This window comes from Diuraphis noxia, unplaced genomic scaffold (genome assembly GCF_037042655.1).
Source record: "Diuraphis noxia isolate RWA-SAM2 unplaced genomic scaffold, SU_Dnox_SAM2 contig0003, whole genome shotgun sequence".
NCBI classification, from domain to species: Eukaryota; Metazoa; Arthropoda; class Insecta; order Hemiptera; family Aphididae; genus Diuraphis; species Diuraphis noxia.
In genome coordinates this window covers 10,729,403-10,755,401 of record NW_028301713.1, presented here as the reverse complement: position 1 = coordinate 10,755,401, position 25,999 = coordinate 10,729,403, and the positions used below count along the sequence as shown (strand labels likewise).

The 25,999-nt window shown below is 29.1% G+C and overlaps 1 protein-coding gene across 2 annotated transcripts in view; it reads right to left on the bottom strand.

Annotated features, from left to right (window-relative positions):
- Nucleotides 1-1,406: 1,406 nt before the first annotated feature.
- LOC107165601 (neuroligin-4, Y-linked-like) overlaps nucleotides 1,407-25,999 on the bottom strand; it is a 354,388-nt gene continuing 329,795 nt past the window's right edge. For both annotated transcript variants that reach the window (XM_089222255.1, XM_015513924.2), the window contains exons 6-8: nucleotides 21,540-21,694; nucleotides 9,021-9,133; nucleotides 1,407-4,811 (exon numbers count right to left, since the gene is read on the bottom strand). In XM_089222255.1, the coding sequence (XP_089078381.1) occupies nucleotides 3,646-4,811; nucleotides 9,021-9,133; nucleotides 21,540-21,694 (1,434 nt within the window). In that variant the 3' untranslated portion in view covers nucleotides 1,407-3,645. The remainder of the gene's footprint in view (nucleotides 4,812-9,020; nucleotides 9,134-21,539; nucleotides 21,695-25,999) is intronic.

Genomic DNA, 25,999 nt, shown 5'->3' with positions numbered 1-25,999 from the left:
AATATTGTTTTTTGTTTTCAATTTTACTTGTTCTTCTACGTTATGTAACCCCCCTCCACATCTCTAATTTTGTGTGTGTGTTTTTTTTTTATTACGAGATTAAAAATATTCCTAAACACTTATTTACGAATATTCTAAAACATATCTGTAAGCGATAGATCGGTGGAAAAGGTCTAAAAAGTATCGGACTAAAAATTATCATAATCACTGAAATAAATCACCACTGTAGAGGTTTTTTTTTTGTAGTTTGTCGCAAAACTGTTTATAATCATTGAAAATGTGATTGTTTTAGATTCGGGCTCATATTATAATATTGTATAATAATTGACAAAACGAGGCTAACTGTGTCGACAGATCGGTACAATGTTGTCCGTGGTCAATTAAATCAAAACGTACCAACGCATTATTGTTTTAGGCACGTGTGATAATAATTCCACAGATTTTCAATCATTTAACGACTGTACGTCGTCGTCGAAACGTAAAAATTATGACGTAATAATAATACACAACTACCTGCCAGTTTTAATTTTTCGATTTTAGATTATCATAATGAAAACATAATAACAATAATGTCTAAACATAAGTTATTGGTTTCACTCACTGTTAATAACAATATGGTTATCGTGTTGCTTTCCTGTGACGTGTGCATGTGCCAACAATCGTCGAACATTTTCTATATGGAGCGCAAATAAAATGTATTTCGTCTATATTATATTATATTTTTAATCAAATATATTACAATCCCATACCGAAAAAATCGCTGAAATGACGATTGAAGATTAAACTGACAACATGATTCATGTCGATCATAATGTTCATAGGATATTATATGACATTTTTATCATTATGATATCGTAAAGGTAACGTGAAATATGATGAATTCAAGAAATTAATCGATTATAATATTTTTCGGCCATTTTTCGTAAAACGTCAACAGATAGGTAGTAAAGGTATATTATATTTTGCATTGAAAAAACGTCAAGATTATTTTTACATAATATATAATCTATTAATAATATAACAACTAATTGGGTAATCACAATAATATTTATAATAAGAGATAATAATAACACATGACGGCGAAAAAATTAGTTTTCAATTGCATTGTGTTGACGAAAAGTTTCGTTATACTTATATGTATGTAATATTATGTACAATGAAACGAAATGTCGAAGAATAGACGCGCGGGACTCCAGAGTAGGCAGAATCAATGCAATTATTTAAATTAATTTTGTAATGATTTATTTTTACAAATCAGGTGGCTTGTACAATATAATCGTAGCGTTGCTATTCTTTTCGTCCGCGTGGGGCGCATCCGAATAACTCATTAATATAAATCACGTTTTTTTTCTCCGTCCGCACTATCTTACAAGTGAAATAAAATTATACAATGATGATAGAGAGTGTTTTCAAAAAAAAAAAAAAAAAAAACGACTTCCGTAAAATACTAAAATCAAACGCTGCGCAGTGAATCGATGTTACCCGTAACAATCTACGTCGGCGTTTCTCAATCCGTGGTACGCGAAAAGCTTATACGTGGTATGGTAAGAAATTATTGTTTCATAAAATAAATGGATCATCATTCATATTAAATATTACTTTCTTTTTCTTACAGGAGTAGTATATAAACATTTGCAAACTGTGTCGGTGGTACGCATAATATGTAAAAAATATTGAGGAACGCTGATCTGCGTTGTACGTCGACGTTGGCTACACTACTGCAGGTAAATAATGCATGTCTGCATAATGTTTTACGGTGGGTGGGTATGAGGGGGGGGGGTGTAAATATTTAAATAGCGTAGATAATATTGGGTATGAATGGTATGATAGAATCGTGTGGCCGTTTTAGTTTTCTCTGAAATTAGAGAGACATTTCACGTATACTTTTGACAGGCGTACACGGCTGCAGTAATGCACAGTAAATCCGTACAAAACGCGAATCATTCGCCTGCATAATAATATATGATTGATAATTAAACAGTTGCAATGGACACGATTTATACTCTGAACGAAATGACTATTGTACTCAGCAACACTGACGAGTAAACGTTTTATTATTTATAAAATATTATGTCAGATTTTAATCACAAATTTTAAACATGACGCGGAGCAAATAATGTAGGTATGTTATGTTACACGATAAAAACAATTTGGCTTAGATAATTTAATTGTTTAAAATAAAATATCAATCGAGCATTGTAAAAAAGCTTAGTCGAACATAGCTAAAAGTAAAACACATTTAAGTACGCATTATTAATAGTATAGAGGCATCTACATTTACGGGAGTTAATTTTAATTTTCATCGACTATCCACCTAGAATATTATCATTGAAAACAATATTACAATTTAATGTATTTTTCTATTTATGATTCTTCCCACAGCTATAATTTGCTATAAACCAATAGCATCAGCTGTTATAATATAATATTTTAATAGTTATTTATATTATATATTGTTCAACGAGTTGTCGTGTTGGATTTGTTGAGCAGCAGCTTCTACGGTTTAATATTTTGATAGCGAGTAGATCTGCAGCTGATGTCATTTTTTGCACCCAAACGATAAACCCACCAGAGTAGTCATAAATTCCCTCACAAACGACGAAATCGTTGTATTTAAAGGTGTTCGTTTTACTTTCCATTCGACATGATAATATCATAATAATATTTATTTACGATTAGCACACGATTTTTGACTATTTCATTATTTGGATTGTCTAAAGTCTATGACATATTACCTACACGGTCGTCGGAACTATAGTGCATGTTTTCGCCATAATTAACGATGATAAATGTTTTCGAAAACTTAAATAATTACAAACAAGTCCAGACACGTTGTCGTTAACGTTGCATGGACAAAAACGGACTGGTAACAATATCGTTGTGGATCCACCTCGACAGGGACACCACCTTTGCGCAAATAAAATATTACAGAACAAGAACAAGACAAAAAAGTGTACCTACAGTCAAACGCGACCGACTATATTATATTATATTATAACAATTAATACATTATCTGCTATTATATTATGATAAAATAAAATGACAAATATTATACTAATCTAATTAAAACGAACAAATCAAAATAATATTGAAATACTGTTTTTCGGCTACTATACGACAATGACGAACCATAATAATGCGCATAACACGACACAATAACAATGTTATGCATCGGAATCATTAACGACTTAATATATATTGTTATAATATTATTATTGTAATATTTATATTATTATTAAAATATTTATATTATTATTATTATTATATTTATATTCTAGTTATTTACATGGTAATGATACCGCAGATGGTGATATACGGCGGCGGTATCAGAGCCGGGGTACGAATATATAGGCATAACTGGCGTCATTTGCCGGTACGATGAACCGTGTTGGAAGACAGCCACACTTCACACGCCTCAAGTTTAAAATGTGAAGTAGGTACATAATAATATAATTTTATTTTCTGCAGGGTAGACCACAACCACAACCACGACAACGACAATTACAACCATAAAAACAACGAACACGACGTACTAAAACAATAACGATCGTATTACATAATAATAATATTATTGCACGTGGAATGCACCAATAATCGGCACGAGCACAGCGACTGCAGGTGCAATAGAAGCGACCGCAGCGACGGTCAGACCCTCATTTCGCTCATGGCGGCCACGGGCATCTTGAGCGTACCGGTTTTGGGCATCTGACTGATGCCCACGCCCTGCTGCACGAGCAGAGGCTGCGACTCCTGCGATTGCACCCCCACCGAAGACCGGGGTGGCGGAGGTGGTTTGGGCAGCGTGCCGTGCACCAGCGACCCGTTGGGTGGACAGCCACCCCCGCCACCGACCTGGTGGTCATGCAGAAGTCTGGACGACGGTTTGGCCGCTTTCGGGAACGTCATGTCGTGTCCGGCCGCCATGCGCACCGCCGCTGTGGCCGCCGACAACTGTTGTTGTTGCGTGGTCGTCGTCATCGTCGCGGTTGTCTGAGGCGGCGTTGTATGCTGTCCACCGACGACAGTCGGCACGTGATGGTGGTGCATGTGATGGTGCTGATGGTGGCCACCAGTCCCGTGGAGGTGGTGATGCCTTTGTTCCATGTCCACGGCCACGGCGTCCGCGGCCAGGTGCATCTGCTGGCCCGGTGGATGGTGATGGTGCTGCAGGTGATGATGGCGACCGTCGTAACCGCCCGCCTTGTCGACCGACGCCGCGGCCGATTGCTGCAGTCGGTCGTCCGGAACGGTGGCCGCCTTGTACCTGACCGACTCCTCCTGTCCGCTGGCCGTCTGCTGGTGCTGGGGGTTTTGCAAACACTTAAACCTGTCCTTCTGGTAGCATATGATCACCAGCAGTAGGCCGTTGAGCACTAGCAGTGACACGCCTAGCGCGATGGTCACGTGCAGTGCCGTCGAGTAGGCCGCGTAACCAGCCGCACCGAGTGTGGCCAGCGCGTCTTCGGCCGACGTGGACACATTGGCCGCGTTCGAGCCGCGCGACGGCGGCAGGCACGTGGTAGTTTCCACCGCCGGCCACTGCGGCCGTCCCGTGGTCGTCAACGATTGCACCACCTCGGCCACCGTACCATTGGCCGTAAATCGGTTGACCGTTGCTCGCTGCGGCGCCCGCCTGGACAGCGGATCAGGCCTCACTACGCCTTCGTACAGTTCCGCGTCGTCGTGATTCCGGAACAAGTTGTGTCGGAGCATCACGTCCTCCATGCCGGCCCGGTGCAGTTCCGGTATGAGCCGTAACCACACGGACAGCTGGTGCGCCCGGAAGTGGTTCTTCATCCGGGGCTTCATGCCTGTAATCATTTTGAATAATCGAATTAGTATAAGTTGAACGTGTAGGTGCGATTTTTTTTTAATTGAGAATATTTTATTTTTAATAACCACGTTTCCGTTGGAATGTGAGGTAAAAAAATAATTCAATTGCGCGATAAAATATAATTCATACAAATCAAAATAAATAACCCTACTCTATCTTTTCAGAATTTAAAAAAAGATTTATATATGCATAATAAGCGTAAATGAAATAAAACAGAATACGGATTTTAAATGGCATCATCATTAAAAAGTGTAAAAAAAATCATATAAATAATTAATGACGATACATATATTGTCAATATTGATGTATGAAAATAAATAATAATAATAATAATAATAAATATAATAACAACAAACATTTAAAAACTATTCAGTAATTGAAATATTTTACACCGTATAAAATGCAACCAGAAAAACAAATATTGTTCAAATAATATGAAAATAATGTAATATACCTACCTACCTATAAATTCATGCATTAAATATAATAATTATTATTATTAGAAGTTATGTATATTGGATTTTAATCCACTTTTTAAAACGAAAAAAAAATAAATTATAATATTGCAATAAAATTATTTGATACCTATCTGCAGGTGAATATTAGATTAATTATTATTAGATTAACTTACTATAAGTTCTAGTTCTATTGGAGTTAGTAAAGCATTTCTCATCTTAGGCTTTAAACTTGTAACGAAGAACGATCAATAATCTACTTATATATTTGTGTGTTTTTTTCCAATAGTACTTGCATAGTTTTATCCATAAAAGAGTGGATGGATGGTAAAAATATAAAATGTATCGCGAGTTCATGAACTCATAATAATATAAAGAATCCTGCTGCAGCCACTACATTTGCAAACTTTGCGCTACGGATGTGCTATTTTATTTATTCAATGACTGAAAGATGAAAAATGTAATTTATTTAAATGGTACTGTATGTTACAAAATGTATATACAATTGACAAACGTCTGAAACGAAACTATATGAAGAAAGACGGTTAGTGTTTGTGTTGGGCGTGACTTGTGCAACTTTTAAGCGTCTTCGTGTATGTTATATTTCAGTAATAGTTCTCATTGATAAAACAGAATAAATATTATATGTAAAATAAACCACGATTAATCATAGTCGTGTTTATAAGCTAGTAATAATTAATTATTATAATTATAATTATACCTCAATAGTTTTTATACTAACTGCATTATTTATGTGTTGTAAAAATAATTCTAATTAAATATTAAATCAGAGAACATCATGTTTTATTTATACAAATTTTTCTCGCGTCACGTTGCGTCGTATCAAAATAATTCCAAAATATTATAAGTATATGATAGTTTTGATTAAATTTAAATAAGTACCAATGCATGAAGTATTTAGATAAATTTAACACAAAACTTTATTTAATTTTGCCAAATCCATTTTAATCAAATGGGAATTAGATTGTCACGTTAAAGATATTAGTGATATATATCCCGGCGATAAAACGTAGAAGTCCAAATAATATCAATATTGTCACTTTTATTCATTTTCACTAGTGTAAACGATTATTGATTAACACAGATTTAATAATACTTTGGTAGAGTTTCAATAGAAAATTTAAATTTTAAAAACACTTTTGTGTTGTATATTTTTGAATAAATGTAAAGCTGACGGTGTTTCTAAAAATATTATATTTGGATATACTTTATATGTACGATGTATTCCTATTTAAGTAATATTTAAACTTTAAAGAATCATTTGAACATTTTTTTACTATAAATATCCATAGATGAAAAAGAAATTTTCCAGCTTAAGTTACTGCATTAAAAAATAAATAACAAACATAAATATCAATAAAGAATAACTGGCATATTAACAAATCTCATTTATAACAAAATATATTGAAATATAAAATTTATTGCATTATGCTAACATTATATTCTTCGAATATGTCGATAAGGACATAACAATATATTCATCCAAAACAAAAAAGCGCCAGGAGCATGAGCATAATTTAGTGCGAAAAAATATATATCTTGGATTTTATTGTTAGGAAATATTGATATACAATATAATAATTATTATTATTTTTTATTTGTGCTTCTTGATTTTTTTTCAGGTTTGTTTTAATCAATCACATTTTAAGGTACAGATTTCAGAGTTTAGATTCAATCGTTGCAGGTTGGTGTGTTTCAAAATATTAATTCAAAATTATATAAGTACCTATTTTTACTGAATTTTTACAATTTATTTTTATTTATTCAAAAATTGTTTAAAATATAATATGAAGCCATATATTACAAAGAAATAATTAAAATGAAACGAAAACGACAGTGTACACGCAAGTAATTGTTTGACTTGCTGAGTATTAAAAATTAAACACATTTCATAATATTCTGTAATTATATAAGAACCTACAAAAGGGGCTATAAATGTTTTCAAAGAATAGTATAAAGGTAAACAGTAAACAATGTCATGTTTATATCAATATTCAATTTTAAATAAGAATGGCAATGAATCTGTCAATTTAAATTTGTGAAAATTGACATTGACAAAAACACAAAAACAAAATAATAAATTTTATGAAGTTCAGCAGAACTATACCGATGAGGAATTTACCAAGCAGATGAAATATTTAAAAACGTCCGAAAAGTTTGCATTTATTGCACCTATACGTATCAGCTACAAAACTAAATTACAAAACTGTCGAAATTCACAAACAGCTATAAAGATTATAGTGCTGCATAACCCATTGACGATGACAATTAATAACAGTTTCAGTCCAAATAACTTCGTCGATCACCCAAAATAATATTGTAGTATACATATCTCCTCTGCACTGTTCAACTGACAAACAGTCTTAAATTATATGAATTAATAACTGTGTATCCGTCTGTTTCGCGGTTGTATATATAGTAGGCATGAATGCACCATGGTAGTATAAGTTGGAGTATGGTATCAGACAAAAGGTCTCTGGGCTGCAGGTGCTCTTATAATGTGAATATCGAGCAACTTTAAAATCAATACTTACGTTTTATAGGAACTATAACGTTGTATAACGATAATTCAATTTTTAAGTTAGCTCTTATACGAAAAAATAGTTTTATACGACTAAAGGAACATTAGCGATTAGTGATTACGTATTGTCGTAGGATATATATTTAAATTAGACTGTCATTAGATATTAGAGATAAAAACGATAGTAGGTACGCACAACAAAAGTGAATACTTAAATTAATATTTAATTGAAATTGAAATTAAAATATTTTATACAAATATTGTACACAAATATTTAATAAAGAACGCACTGCAGATAAAAAAAAAAATATAAATATAATATTTTAATTATTTATTATGTTTAACTTTGAGCGTTAAATGTGTTTAACAGCAGTTCATTGTTCATTTTTCACTTCAAAAACAAAATAAATATAATAACGGCTGCAGAAAATATTATTAAATAACTGTAAAAAATATGATTCATGAATACTAGGCCTCATATTATATGATATTTGGTTGAAACAATTCCTTGAAAACCCGTAATCTTGTTAATTCAAATAATAATGATAAAACTTAAAATATTATCAAACATAAGGTAAAAACTCGACGAAACAATAACTCTGCGTACCTTGATGAATTGCAATGGTTTGATAGCGAACATTATTGTATGTCAATAATCTAACTTGTGCAGTTGGTCTTATATAGGTTAGAAACCTTGTTGCAGTTAATCGTTTAAAACAGTATTTAGTTGTTTCGTGGAAGTCAAAATAAATAATAAATCTTTTATTTAACTTACAGGAGTAAAAATTATTTTAGGAAATGTTAGAGGAAACCAATTACGCACTGAAAACTGAGTATAAAAGAGATTTTTGATCTGTGACGATGATGCTACGTTAGTTCTGTATTAATATATAATAATGTTAGGTGCACGAGAAAGCAATAGCGCTGGATTCATTTTAACGTAAGTTTCACAATTTTGAATGGTATTTCGGTTTATTATAGTGTAATATTGATGAGAATGTGAAATGGTTAAATAAATAAATAATTAAAGTTTCCTTCAAACACTGCAGTTTTGAGCAAACCTAATGATGAATGAGTAAATATAAGACGAGTATAATATAAGTATAACGTTTCAAAATAATATGTTCTAACTTCAAATGAAAAAAAAAAATGGCAAATGTCAACGTATTAAATTAAATTTTATACTCACTTATTTCTAAATACTTTTGATGCACCGGATCATATTCATCCCATGTTACGCTTCGAAACCTGTTCCGCTCTTTGGATCCGGAATCGGGCTTATCATCGTGATCGTTTGGATCCCTGGAGGGAGAAAAAATATACAATTTTAAAAATAATCGTGCAAGAAAAACGAATGTCAGAAGACAAATTTATTCACCATGGATATTATTCGTTTACAAAGCACATTTGTCTTTCAGACAACCGATAAGGACATTTTTTCCCATCTATCCACCCTACAGCTTTTGCCGGAGACAAACAACAAAATCCCAAAAGCATTTTCTAATTTCAAGGCCTGGGGTCTATTTCAGTATTATCCCGATCACAACCCTTCCATACCACCAGCATCGAGGGCAAGGCGTTGTGTCCAGTGTATTAAAAAGAAGTAGGTTGGACACGCCCAAATGAATGAACATTTTACTACGTAAAAGGTCCATTTATCATTCGGTATAACATTTGCAAAGAACCTCCGTATTTTTTTTTTTACTATGTTGTTTTCGTATTAAACACGTACAAGAAGCACATCGACAATCGACAGAGCTTAAAGCTGTCCGACGACGATATTAATCGAATTTGATTGAAATCATTCGAGATATAACGATATTATTATATATTTAAAATGCTAACAACTATTATGCATTTTTATTCAATTAAATTCAAACGTATAAAGAAAAAGGGATTTATTTTTGAATAACTTAAAATATTTTTTCGGTTCTGAATATTGTTTTTTTTTTTTATTGTCTACCGACATTGAACGCTGCAACCGTTTTCCTCTCACCGGAAATTAATATTTAAAATTTACAACAAAAGACATCAAACATGCTATAATGAATAAAAAGTTATCATTTTAATTTTACTTACTTATTCACTTATATTATAGGTATGTATATTGTATACTACACATTGTATCAGGCCCGTAGCCAGACAAAATTTTCAGGAGGGGCAAAGCAAATTTTTTTTTTGGGGGGGGGGGATTATATATAAAAACAATATTAATGCAATTTTTAATTTATTTACATTTTACACTGACATATCATTAAATTAACACAACTATAATTTTCCATCTAATATAGTAATATCCATTTATAAAAGAATATTTTGGGAATTTACAATGAAACATTTATTTTAAAATTACAAAACGAAATTCGTTTAACGAAATAATACTAAATAATAAAAATAAAAATTAAATTAAAGTTTACGTAGATAATTATAATATTCATAATATTCACTGATCATATTTGCATAATATGGTTAAATGTGGAACATTTTAAAATTAATTAATACAGCTTCAATATTTTAAATATTTTATGAACAATATTCAATATTCAAACCAATCAAATAATTTAAACCATTGACTTCTAAAAGATCTACCACCCACATTAGGATACGACGGAAGAATTATTTGATTTTTTTTATGTGTTTGAAAAATCGGTTGACTATTTGTTTCATTAATTATTGAAGTATTTTCTGATGTTTTATCATTATTTGAAAAACTTTTGGGCGTTTTATTATTTTCGATAATAATATTTTCAGATGTGTTTTTGGTTGTTTTGATTACCCATGAATCCATATTATGTGTTTATGTTTGATAAAAACTAAAACTAAAAATAATATTTTGTTTGATTACCTATTTCATTATATTAATTATATATATTTCAATTTAATTATATTTATTTATAAAAAATTTCGCTTTTTGAATTTGCCTCAAATTTAATAAGTCTGAATTTAAACATAATACAACAATTTATTAACTTACCTTTAAATAACAGTGATATATTTTTTTGGCACACGTGTACTATACTAGCTATTGCAGTCGGGCCAGTCGGCGATAAAATGATAACGAATAAATGATACCTATCATTGCATTCAAATTTAACCTACCCTAGTCAGAGGTCCACCCCCACCCCCTAATGTACAGCAGAGCGATACCCACTTACCCGCTTTTTTTTTATTATATGATAAATATCTATTCTGATTAAAGTTTCTTAAAAACGTATGAAAAAAAAAAATTAATCAATTAATTTATTAAATTTATTAATTATTATAATAGGATATTTGACAAGAAGTTTCTTAAGTGTTAAGTGCTACCTTAAATCAGACTCTTAATGTAATCGTCAATTGAATAGAAATTAATTTCTCATATTTTAAATATATTTAAAAAAAAAAACTAATAAATATATATTTTCTAAAACCATGTAATCACGAAAGAATTATCATTATATCTGTTTAAGTATAAACTACTATATTACAAAGAGACAGTAAATTGCAGTATAAAACTTAATTTTTATGAAACAAAATGAATGGTAATAATATTGTACAACTGTTTTTAATTATTCTTGATAAAATTACAATTATACCGATTCAGTAAAAATTTAATATAGACTAATACAAGTTAAATCGTATTTGTAAACATAATATATATTATTTTTTTAAATATATTTTTAAACGGGTGAAGTCTTGATGTAATACGCGATTATTACGTCCTGATACTAATTAATTGACATTAATGTGATTACTTCTGTCTCCGATATTTCTAGTTGAAAACCAAGTTTGTTAACCATGTCTAAAAGTTTATTAACGACACTCAACGGTATTAAAACCGTCAGTGTCACAATTCAAATATAAAATAAAAACTACAATGACTAGGTTAGTATTATATGTGAGTTTTAGAATTTAAAAGGAAAAAAAAATTAGAAATGTTCAACCTATAATCTACCATAATAATTGTACACGCGATGACGTTATATAATTGTGCAACATTGTTGTGTAAATATTAACTACCTAATAGCAATATTTTATAGTTATATTATACGAAAGGTCGACGTTTAATTTCGTCGTCTTAGTTCGGTATGATTTAAGCTAATGAAAAATTGTTCATGGTTTTTTAAACGCTGGAATTAACGAAACCATCGCGATCGTTGCCTACACGATAAATGTACAAATTAGCGCAACTTATTGTCGTATAGACAGAAAAAACAGTGAACTACAGCAGCATACATAAATATTATAACACAATAATAATAATAATAATAGTATGAAAAATAGTCATATTTCAATATGAAAAAAAACAACATCACAATAGTCAATAATAGATATATTTTATTTGCAAACGACGAAGTTATTATTGGCTAAGATAGAGGTCAGATTAGTTATTATACCTCTCATGACCTAACTTTACCTATAATAGACGCATGTCGATAGTTCAGGTCATCGATAAAAAGTTTTTTTTTTGTATACGAAAAACTGCTAATATTGCTCTTTTGAAAATCAAACCATGTTTCCTAGGGAAATACGATTTTCAATGAGTTTTCATGTTATCTTGTAGGTACATGTACGTAATAAAGTTACGCCACGTCGTCGTGAAAATCGTTAGTTGATATGTACATAGGCGCAATTAGGTGGGGGCTTAGCCCCCAAATATTTTTGTTGTCTCCCAAATATTTTTGTAGCCCCCCCCCCCAAATAAAGTCATGAATTACGAATTTTTTATTCGTCATAGAAATAAAATTGGCAAATTTTTTTTTTGATTAAAAAAAAACCTGAAATTATTATTATTTCTGTTATTATTCAGGTTGCACATTCCATAACAAAAATATACATTACAGTCACACTGGTTATATTTGTTGTCACCGTGGTTGTCACTTATCAGTTATCAGCTAACAGTTGACAGTTATCATATCGCTGTTCAAATGTTTGTGACGAGCCATCGTTTTCTAATTGACTAATTATTATTCAAATTTATTGAAAATAACGATAATGTCTACGACTAACTATTTTGACATTTTTAAACCTAAAAGTATAAAAAATGCTAATGGAGAAAAAACAAACATTAATTTGATGAAGGTAGTAACTACTGCGAGTGTGACTACAGTGACTACAGTCACCGAAATTACTACGAACTCTAAATTGGATCTTGGTGATTTAACTTCTGGTCCTGTAAGACCTATTTTAGAGGTAAGATATGTGACATTAAAACTCGTAGTTCACTATTACTATAGGTAATCAATATTATCCTAAAATGCTTATTGCTTATAAATCTGTGATCTGGTTTTTTTAACTTGCACAATGACATATTTACTCTTTTCTTGCATTTTTGATTACTGCTTTGTGATATTTAGGTTTACCCAAAAACTAAGCATGGTAATCAGAATCGCTCATTTTCTGCTGCTTATTTTAATGAATTTAGGTTTAGTGTGACTTATACAATTCTAGCCCCCTCTCCCCCACCCCAAAAAAAAAAAATTGACCCTAGTTGCGCCTATGAATATGTATAATCGAAATCGAATATGTATGATGTCAAATGTCGATAGAGTTGAAGTCACTATTGGTTATGTTTGGTGGGCAGACTTAATTGTATTACCTTAATGTATATACTGTTATACTATTATACTATACATATTATATAATAACATAATGATGACATTATATTTATTATATGTAAACGACTTGTCTTGTCACCGCCCAGTTTAAATGAATTATTATACTCGGAAACCGTCAACTGCACAAACCCTATTAAATTATTAGTCGAGTTTTATCTCATCAAACCCGCCGCCGGCGAGTAATTAAGGTCAACCTCGGTGGTATTATTCCCTCAGTCCTCGTTTTTTTTCCTTTTTCACTTTTATTTCCGGTTCGTTTGCCTTTCCTCGTCGCGCACACTGCGGCAATATATACACATATACTAGTAATATGATATTATATACATATTAAAATATATTGAACGAACCGACGACGACGCGGTCTTAAGGTTTACCCCGTTGGGTGGGCAGTGTACATAGATAGAAATCGTTTTTAATTAACCGCAAAAATGTCCGTTCATTATACAAGCCACGATTTCCACCCCGCCGCCGCCGCCGCCGACCAACGAACTGCGGTGATTACTGGTGGAGGCACATCCTGCCACCGCCACCACTGGCTCAACAATCGCGGACTTTCAGAAACGACTTCACGTGTACCACTTACCACCACCATATCCATCCCTTTACAAACCCTCCCCACCCACTCAACAAACTTACACACCGGGTTTCGGCTTAAGCAGTATTTAATATACTGTTACACCCGCAGCTGTATAACACTGAACGTTGATCCCTTAAGTTATACATACTATTACCGATGAGGTATATGGTATTAAACGTATTATTTTGGAACTGAAAAAAACTAAAAGACGTCGATCGTGGTCGTCGCATTGCGACGGTTTCGCGTGCAGCCAACACTGCCTATTATACAATATAGGTACACGAGAACAAGAAGAATAACCCAACTTGTGTTGACGATTGGAAAATGTTATCGAGTCGGCGTGACTATTATACCGGAGATATCGAAAAAAACGACAAAGTGATTCCGGATGCAGTGCGGTCGATCAAGTGAACGAGGGGGGGGGGGGCTGGCGGCCTCGGTTGGCCCGTTCAACGGTCTAAAATATATTCGATCGATGTCGTTTTCCATTGTCGTCGTTAGTCTGTAATGTTATCGAAATATTATAGACATATTAAAATATAGATTGGTTTCAGCAGTTGTCTTACGTACGTCTAATTAGACATACAATTAATATTGTAATATTCGAAAAACATATTTTTAACAATAATTTCCGCAAATAGGCACTATATATATTATTATAGGTACACCGTTCTGAATTTTTTAATTAGTTCTTTTGAATTTGAAATATATAGATCAATCAGCGTTGGGTTTACTCATATTATGATACAGGGTTTGATAAATTTTGTACGAAAAAAATGGTGGTAATCACCGTATAAGAACTAACATAACGATAGCTATGATATATAAAACAAAATATAGTTTAAATAAAAATTTGAATGATAATTTACGGTGAGTTGATCATTGAAAACAAAAAAATAAAATATATAATATGCATATTGTGTTTAAATTACCCGTGGGCCATGATATAAGAGGAATTAAATACTGCTAATATAAACTTCACATAGGAAAAATTAGAGAACAATATTATAGGACACAAGTATTATTCAAAATGAGCTCTGTCCAGATATTTAAGCCAAACCATAATAGAAATATGATAAATAAAATCACGTCTGTATAAGGATTAACAACAATACCAATTTCCAAGGATTTTTAATGCGCGAGACCTGACTAGTTTAATGGTTTTAATAAAATCCATTAAGGCCTAATTAAATTTAGTTAATAGAATATTTGCTTTGCAATATATAATTACAATATGAAATAATGTGCATTGTACAATACTATATAATAATTGCACATCACTAAAAATTAGCTTTAGGCACTCATGTAAGTGTTAATGCAAAATATTTTGTATAAAATGTGTACGTTAATGTAAAATATTCACAAAAGAAGTCAAATTATAAAAAACTTATCACGAATAAAATTTCAAAATGTAAATTTATGATTGTAATAATTATTTATTTCCTTTAAATCGGAAAGATAAAATCAAATAGTGAAAAATATAATCTTTTTTTCAAGCATAAATAAAAAAAATTATTATTTGGGACATTTTTCGTTAAAAAAAATTATTAAAATTTTTTTATACATCATAATGTAAATACATTGAAACATTTTATATATGATTAATTTAGGGCTCGGATGTTGTTGCATTTGCGATTTTTTTTCTACTATTCGGATTCGTTGTTAGTAAGTTATACATTTATTTCAAACGAGTATCAATTAATACATAAAAAATTTAAGTGCAACTTTTTGCAATTTTGATGATTGTCGTCATTTTCAATACAATTTTATTTATTTTTTTATGTTTTCACTTTTTTTGCTAGATTATACAGTGTAACAATTTTTAAGGCAAGGTAAGGTTTTTTTTAAAAAACAAATCAAAAATAGTTTAAATAAAAAGTTTTAAATTTTGTTAAAATTATTTGTAGATTTCTGAAAAAATAAGAAGACCGCACAATTTACCAGATTTTTAATGACAACTGACAATCTTTTTTATTATCTACTCGTTTAAAACCTATCTAATAAAACTTTATAATATTACTTAATAAAATGACTTAATCCATTTCATAAAATAATTTGTTAATATATTTTTTTAAATTTTTTTGGTACAAAATATTTTTTTATTGCAATTTTTAAGTGCAATTTTGGGTTTTTTTCACAGCAATAATGCAATCAATTGTTTAACATTTTTAGTGCAAAAACATCCGAGCCCTAAATGATTATACATAAAACAGAAATAATCAAAGCATATTTTCATTTATAATGTCTAAAAATGTAATTTAAATTTGAAACAAAATTTACATTACCTACATGTATACATATAGCATTGTTAATTTCAATCAACTTTTCATCTTCAATTTTTCATTATTTTTTTCAATTTTATTTATTCAGTGCACACGCTATGACATTTCAAAAGCATTTTTTGTTTCCATTTTACAAGCATGTAACATTGCAAATTTATGTTAATCAGTCACATATAATTATTTTAGTTGTAATATTATAACGGTCTGTCATCGTACAAAATTATAAGAACATTGTCCATGTTATGTACTTATGTAGGAAGTGTTTTAGTAAGTTATAATACATTTTAAAATAAGTCAGAAGTACAGAACATATTACAATTTTAAAATGTTACAACTCAGTTCAAAATTTAAAACAAGTTGCCATTTATAATAGTGTCCAACTATCGAAAACCATAATTATATGTTATATTAATTGTATTTTTTAACTAACTTGTCAGATAAAATATGATATGAATTATATGATGCTATAAACTATAATTGCTATGACATTTATTTAATTATAATTTTTTTTTATCATCGCATTTTTTATTAATTAGTTTTTATTTAAATATAGGAGAAGCAAAGAGTTGAAGTGTCAGTGGACGTTTAAAAAGTATAATTAAGTATTATACAATTTGTGCATTAATTGAAAAATACATAAACATTTTTTTCTAAGTTATAAAAAATGAAATAAAAACCTGAACGCTCATATAAATTGTCTATGAAAATAAAATACAAAACATTAGCACATTATTAAAGAATATCCTATTCTTAAATTTGTAAAACTAAAAACGTTAAAATAATAATTTAGGATCAGATGAAATATATTTATTATCATTTAATTCGATTTAAATAACTGTGTAGACTTATGACTTTTCATGTTTTTATGACTTTAAATTAAGTATAACAATATTTCGACGATCATGATAAAGAATAATTTAAAAATGAAAACCATAATTTTAACCTTTAATTCTTTATTTTGTTAATTTTTACTCTGAATTATTAGTCTTCGAATAGGTTTATAGGTTGATCAAATAAATGTGCGTCATAATTTTGCGCCCTGGCAGTGCTTAAATAATTTTATTGTATAATTTTTTCTTATATCGTTTATATTCTGTGAAAATAATGTAATATTTTTCAAGGGCTTAAAACTATATTAAAACTCGTGTGACATATCACACGGGAAACTGTATGACAAAATAAGAGTACCACAAATGATTATTTGCGTATTAAAAAAAAAACCATATTTTATTCCTGACCGTTTTTAAAATGATAAATTATTGAATATTTATACACATCCTTATTTATTTGTTAATATTATTATATACTTTTGCCAGTTACAACTTATACATATTTATGAATTCTCAGAGTATAATTCAAAAAGTTAAATCATTTCTGATAATTCTTAATGGAAACGTTCCAAGATGGTGTTATATTTTTTGTTCCCATTTTATTTATTTTTTTTAATCCAAAACGAGGCAGATGTTTTTGAACAAAAATATGATTGGTGAGCTTAGCGTCGGTGGTATTGCCTTTGCCGCTACGCCAAAGGAGCAAATCTCTTAATTTCCGAATACTCATAACTTTCACGGGTCCATGAAAATAATCTAAAATGTGTTAGTAATTGAATTAAAAAATAAAGTATGCGTAGTGGTGGTGGCAAGACAGTGAATCGAAAGACTTTTTTCATTCAATCAACATCCCTTTAGAAATTATGTAAAAAATAATTCCGCCAAGTGTAGCATTGATTTTTTTACCGGAAGGGGCATGAGGCGGTGAGGGTATCCGACGTGTATTTATACTTATATAATAATGTACATACACATGTATACATATCATTTATTATACACAATATATTATACATAAATAGTTTATTGCTTTAATATTACAATCACCTGAGGCTTGTAGCTTGCTGCGGGGTTACCGTTTTTCACCTTCCACCACCACGATCCCGTGTGGATTGCTAAACAATGGGAGATAATAATAACATGTTCTACAACAATGCACGATAAATCGCTCCTGATGGTTTAGCTGTGGTAGAGTCAAATTAATTTACAATGAAACTGCGAGGTGCGAGAAGACTTGCGGGACCAAAAATTATTGTTAAAAATTAATTTATAATATCATATACTTAAATTCATATTATTATGTTTAGGTTTATGGTAGGTATATATGGTTATAATAGTATCAATCCATAAGAGACACAAAATCGTTTGTTTAGTATGTGGAGTGAGTGTTCATACTTGATCGTAAAATAATGGATTTGAGACGATATTATGCTAAAGTGAGTTTATGTGCAAATATTTTATCCGTCATATTAATAATTCTCAATTAGGGATGCAGACAAAATACGTGTTTCATTAGTTTAAATATTCTCGAGTTATATTCTGATCATAATCATTAAAATTACACTGATCGCTTTTTAAGTTTTGTGTTAAACCTGGAAAATGTTTAAGTAGTTTTATAATCAACCCGATCATTAGACGAACAAAGTGTTGAATATTTTAATCGACTTTTATTTAAAAAAAATTTTTTTTGTTATATAATTTGCACGAAGATTGCAGTAAAAAAATAATTGTATCTGACGAAATGTCTATTAAAATGTTAATATTTTAATAAAGAAAATCATTTTTTTACGAATAATTTGTATTTTTATTCCAAGTTAATTTGAATCTTAAGTCTGATCAGAAGCCATAATTATTAGATTTGCAATACTATAATAGAAATGGAAATCATTATGAATTTATTAATACCTATGTAATACAAACGGACATTAATTCTTAATCACTATATGTATATTCTTTATCATTAAAATATATTTTTATTGTGTCAACATATTATACGATATACTTTATTTCAGGGAAAATTTGTTGTCGATTTTCACATAACATGGAACGTATAACATAACATAAATTTGCATTCGCATCAGTAACGTTATTATAATATATTTTTTTTATTTGAATTAACTCGGCAACTATAATGGACATTGGCAACAATGAGTTTAACTCTAAATTATTTACATGTTATATAAATTACATATTAAATACTATTGATAAGGTTGGACTTAGTAATAATAAGGTTATTATTTGTCTTATGTTGTCTGGGTGGAGGGCATTCTGACAGGATGTTTGAGATGCCTGCTTCCCGTCTATCCGTTTCGTATTATTACAAAATTTTATTTGGTTTTTAAAAAAGCAAATATGCAAGTAAAATGTGTTTGAATTAAATATTATATGTATGCAATTTATGCATATTAATACCTGATGTGTAACTTTTTGATAAATTTCTGGTTGGAACTTCTATGGCGAAGCTCTTACTATTTTATAATAATATTATGTATACTCCAATAGGTATTTCAGTACTTGTAAGGTTCCTTATTAAAACTTATAGAATTATCGTGTGTACATCTCACAACAAGTGATAATGTTCTATCCTGTCAAATTATCCGCTTCGCTTAAATCGTTAAATGAAAATTATGGGACATTTTGAGAACACGCCATAATTCCTGATCAAGTTTCAGATGCCTTGTTAGCTGAGCTCGTTACATATATTACAGCTTTTAACTCCTCCGATCGGGTTACACGGTATCCTTTTTTTAAAGTCTATTACAATCATCTCTAATATCTTAAATTTCTAAACATGTCATACCATTGAAATAATTTAAAACACATTATTTTCTTTACGTACCCTTATTATAAATATTATAGTTTAAATGTATGACAAATCAACAAATTTAAAACAAAAATATTAATTAAATAAATAATAATAATCTTAATTATTGGTTTTGGTTAAAATTACGATTAAATAAGATATAGGTACTGGTAAGTGATAACACGACTATATTTGGAAAAAATTAACTTTTCTTAATAGTTATGAAATGTCATATAGAACTAAACTTATTGATTAAAAGTTCAAACAGTTTACGTAATTATATCTATATATCATAGTTTTATCTATAATCGTGATAATATTTATTATATACAATAACCATCGTTGAAGGTATACACAAGCATAAAAAAAATTATTGACAACTGAGAGTTATCATAATTTTCCGCTAGAAGTGCTAAATATTAGTTCTAAATACATTTGGTAGCCTAAACGGAACATAACTAAAAATTAAAAAATTCGTATAACTTTAAATATCAGTTGTGTAAGTAACAAGTGTAACTAGTATATATTTATTCGTGTTTAAAATTGAGTTAGGTATATGGTAGTTAAATTATCAACTAAATCATCAGTTCTGTAAATAGTTTTTGTATTTTGAATTCATACGTTTTAATAATTGGAAATATTTGATTTGTTAAATGTTTTAATATAAATTACCATTGTACCCCTTAATTATTATATATAAACTCATTTTATGACCAATGTCATATAGATTTTTTTTTAAAATTTTAACCATAGTATTCTGGTGGTTTAATATGATTTAAGTTAACTCTTTATAATGTATCCTACTAGCGTTTGAATAAACCATATAGGTACAATTTAATTATAATACGGTTAGATCGGAAAAGTGAAATGGAACTAAAACGTTGATAATGTAATACGCATTTAAAATGTAATTCGTTAATTATGACCAAAACTTTTTGCTACCTAATACAATTAAAAGTTAAAGCATATGACACAAATAGAAAGTTTTCTCATCGGAAATTAACATAAAATAATTTTAAAATAGATTAAAACATTTGAAACTCATATTTGAATAAAAGCGTAAGTCGTTAAATTTCAAAGTTATGAAATATATATGTTTACGTACAATCGTAAGATTATAATAAATAACCTATGATTTGTTTATAATCTATGATTATTAATGATCAAAACATAAAGTGAAAATGTATATCACCACTTCATAGTATTAAAGGTCTGATATAAAAATGTCTAAAAATAAAAAAGTCACACAATTATCAACGAAGCTGAAGATATTCTATAAAGAAAAATACCAAAGTCTAATAATATATACAAAAAGTGTGAATAGTTCTCAAAATGATTTTTTTAAACTAGTTACTTAAAAGTAAAAATATTGCTTATATTTTATACAGTTTTTCCCATGTCATTATCATAATATAATATGTATAGAAACACGGTCATGTTTTTGTTTTTTTAAAAGAAAAATATATTTCAATTTAAATATGTCAGCTTGGTTTTTTTTTTTTTTAGAAAAAGAAACGAGAAATTCAAATTTTAAAACATCATATTTTCAACATCCCAACAAACGATTGTTTACGGAATTAAAAATAACTTTGATAGAAGATTACAAAGCAAAAACCACTTACCCAGTTCTTGCGAAGTTTCCCAAGTAGAGTATCATAGCGTCAGACAATAAAGCTTCTGCTTTTGTGAAATTTCTGGAAAAATGATTCATGCCATCAGTTACCATTGGAGCGCCAAACATATATGGAAGTTCTTCTCCGTGGGCAGTACCTATCCTCTATAAAGAAAACAATTAAGTATTAAGATACCATTAAAAACAAATAGTTTTTACCATTATGTTACTTAAGTGAATAAGAAGAATTAAATTAAATTTTTAACTTAATTTAAGCAGTTAACAAAATACTAGTCATTTAAACGCAATAAATTAATGATTGTTTTAATTTATTTCAAAAATAAATTAATATTAAATTCAAATTACTGAAGTATTTAATACAAATTTTTGAAAACATTTTGTTCATAGTGTTTCGTCGTCTTTATACTTATAAACACAACTTGCTTGCCTAGTATAACATATTAATATTTTCACTATTGTATATTACAATTTTAGTAATAATTGAAACCTTATCAAAAATGTAGGTAAAAAACAACTATATATTTAGATTTAGATCATACACAATTCAACTATAATAAAAGTAGGTTACATGTATTGATAAATTTAGTCACCATTTTCAAAGTATTAATAAGTTGAAATGTTAATTAATGAGATAAAATATATTATAATTGTCAACAAATAAAAGTATTCTTATTTAAAGCTAAAATGTAGTTTAAAAAAGTTTTTATTGATTTCTTTGGTACGATGAAAAATGTCCAAGAGTTCACTGAAACGTATTTATAATTAAAAATTATATTGGTATAAATTTTAAAGAAAAATATAACTTGAAAACAAAATTCTCTTCATTTTTAAGTCGTTTTAGTATGATAATACACCTAAAATACACAACATTGCACTTAGACTCTCCCCATTGCAACACTCATTCTAGTTACTCATACTTATACAAAAATACGTAAAAGAAAACCAAAATAAGGATTTAAACCACAAAAACCAACGATAAATTAAACTTAGAATGATTCAAATATATTAAAATAAGTACTGAGATGAAAAAATGCACAAATTTAAACAACAAATGAACAAAGACGGCAAACTAAAATGTTCATAAAGTAAGATTTGTTTTTATTTAGAATTTAGTTAATATAGGAAACTCGGGGTAATTTTAATCTACTAGTGTGTTTTAATTTTACAAAGCAATTATATTTGCTTTCTGAAAATCTATGTGAAATGCCGGCACCCAATTCAGAGACTACTTACATCGATTCTTTTTTAATTCCACAAACACACAGGTCTACTCCAAAAAAACAGATAGCATATGTCCATAGTTTTGTATAAAATATTACTACAATAAATTAAATATTCATATATCATATATTTTAAAATGTATTGTATACAATTTTAAAATATTGTATTTTTAATGTATCGTTAGAAATGCTTATATAATCGAAGATCCGTATACATTGATAGTAAAAAATTAATATTTTATGACATTAAATATATTTATTGCATACACGTATAAACCATTAACTAGTAACTACAATAGAAAACAACTAAATGACTATATTTAAGACAATATATTAAAAAATGTTTCCACTTGTTTTTGGGTTTTTGAAAATAATGAGTGCAAATAAAAATACATCTAAACAGTTATGTATATGATAAACTTTATATTTGTAAATTATAAAGTTTCTATTAATTAATGCATTTGATGAAAAAAAAAAAAAATGGAAATATTATACCTTTGGAATACAACTTTGGATGAATCTTAAGGTATACAGCTAAATTGTAGTTCACGTAGTCTTCCGATAATTTTTAACTAAGAAAATAAATGTTAAAATAGCCATAAGGGAAAGTAGGTATTGAGATTTATAATACATTTTAAGGGGACATAATTTTACAGTACAGAGTACAGAGTACAAAGAAAAAAATCTAATTGGAAAGGAAAAAGCACACGGCACGTTACGTCATTATAAAATCGAAATTTCTATTTCATTACTGAGAATCGAAAAATTAAATCACCGTATTATAGTTTTTTTTGAATAACAGAATAGTTAATAATTTATTGTATTTGTATACCATAGATACCTCTATACCGCGTGTCCGCGGAAACAGGGTACACTTTACCACTCATTACCCTGTACATATTTTTAAATTCTGTTTTTGGGACATTAAATTAGATTATTGGATTTCTAATTTTGATAACTTACAATTTTTTTTACTCACGTATTTTACGCATGCGCAACACAACTTACCTTTTTTTAAATGGCAACCCCTATTTTGAATATCATTTTCGGATTAATGGATTTTTTTAAAGTAATTTTGATCTAACAACTACTACTTTCAATCTAATATTGACCGAATGAGAGCGATTTAAAATTTAAAAAAAAAAACATTTAAAAAAATTATTTTGTTAACATTTATTTTTTAATTTTAATTTTATTATTTTAAACTCTACTACACATTTTTATTTACAATTCAATTTACAAAAATCACTAACATAAGTTCCTCGATAAATTGTTCGAAAGTTCCTCCATTATTTAAAACGCTCATTCGGTCAATATTGGATTGAGAGTAGTAGTTGTTGGATCAAAATTACTAAAAAAAATCCATTAATCCGAAAATTATATTCAAAATAGGGGTTGCTATTTAAAAAAAGTGAAGTTGTGTTGCGCATGCGTAAAATACGTGAGTAAAAAAAATTGTAAGTCATCGAAATTAAAGATCCAATAGGTAATCTAATTTAATGTCCCGAAAACAGAATTGAAAAATATGTACAGGGTAATGAGTGGTAAAGTGTACCGTACGCTGTTCCGCGGACACACGGTATAAGTTAATAGTTTTTTTTTACAAAAGTTTCACCTTAATGAGTTTTTAAATACATTATATTATATTATCTTTTATAAAGAAAGTATGTTGAGTAATAATTTAGTATTGCACCGAATGTTAAATAAATTATAATAAATAATATTACAAACAATCCATAATTTATTTTTAAATTGTTTATTGTTTTCTAGACTTGACTTGCTATTATTGTATTTATCAGTATCGGTATAATACAACGTTGACCTTAATATTATATGAGCACAGCTTGTAAGTACCATTTAAAATATTAGCATAGATATTCAAGCTTAAATCAATGATACGTATTTAATTGAAATTTCAGTTATTAATATTTTATCTAATGTTAATTCATTATTGTATTTTCAAAATATACAATTAATTTAAAATAAAATGATCATTAAAAATATAGAAAAATTTAATAAGATTGAAAATCATACATCATTGCATATAATATTAAATTCATTTTATTATATTTGGATCTCTGTATACTTCATATAAAAATCTAAAAGCTCAAAATATGTATACTACATTTGTAAATAAAAAACTGACCCGTCAATAAGCCGTCTAGAAGAGCTTGATCGACTATATATTGAATAAATCAGAATCTAAAATTCAAGCCCCTTTCTAGTTTCAACAACAATAACAAACTCTACCGAGTACATGCAGCAGTAGTTATTGGGTAAAACCTATTAAAGCTTGACGTTGATGTATTTGCATGTTTTTATATCGAGTGGTGTAAAAAGTGGCAAAATAAATTAGCTACTGCAAACTTAAATATAGCTAACATCGGTGGACATAAGTCACGCCCATTTTATTTTTTATCCGTAAATTATACACTTCAAGGTTTTAAACCATATTGTACCTTTAGGTAATCGGATTTAAAAGCATCTTATCTTACACATGTCAATGATTATACTTTTTTATTTTCATGGAATATGTTTTATAAGAAACGTTGCTAATGGCAGTTATTTAGAAGGTTTATAATTTATTTTAGGTACTGTAAATTTAAAAATATATGTGATTAACTGCAGTTAAAACTTTTAGCGAACGACAAAATAATAAATAGTATTCGTTTAATTATTTTTGAGTATTGGACAACAATTTTTTTAAAACTGGGAAATATAAATTGTTGATGAAAAAACATACATCATGCATTTATGACGCATCTCCTGCGGGATTTTGACAATCATTACGTTATTTGTGTTCAGTAAAACGTGGTCCATAATAGAAAACCTTTAGCACAATGACGTATAATAATATAGTATTAGATATTCGGGGTGGCTCCAGGGGGAGATAGAGCCCCAAAGTTCGTATCTTTAAAAAAAAAAAATTGTATATTGATAAAAACAAAATAACAAAAAAAAACATATTTTAGTCTCTTAAGTTTTCTGAAAGTTATAACTGACCCTCCTCTCTCCAAGCAAGTATCAGAAGCCCATTTTAGGTAGCTTTATCATATTATAACATAACTATAATAATATATTACATTTTTTCGCGGTCATCAAACGCCACAATTTTGAAAGTCGGTCAAAGAATAATTATTCTAATATTGAATAAAGACGTTTGCGTACGCGTTTCGAGCACCTACACAAGAATACACATTACACACTTAATAATGGTTAGGTAACTTCA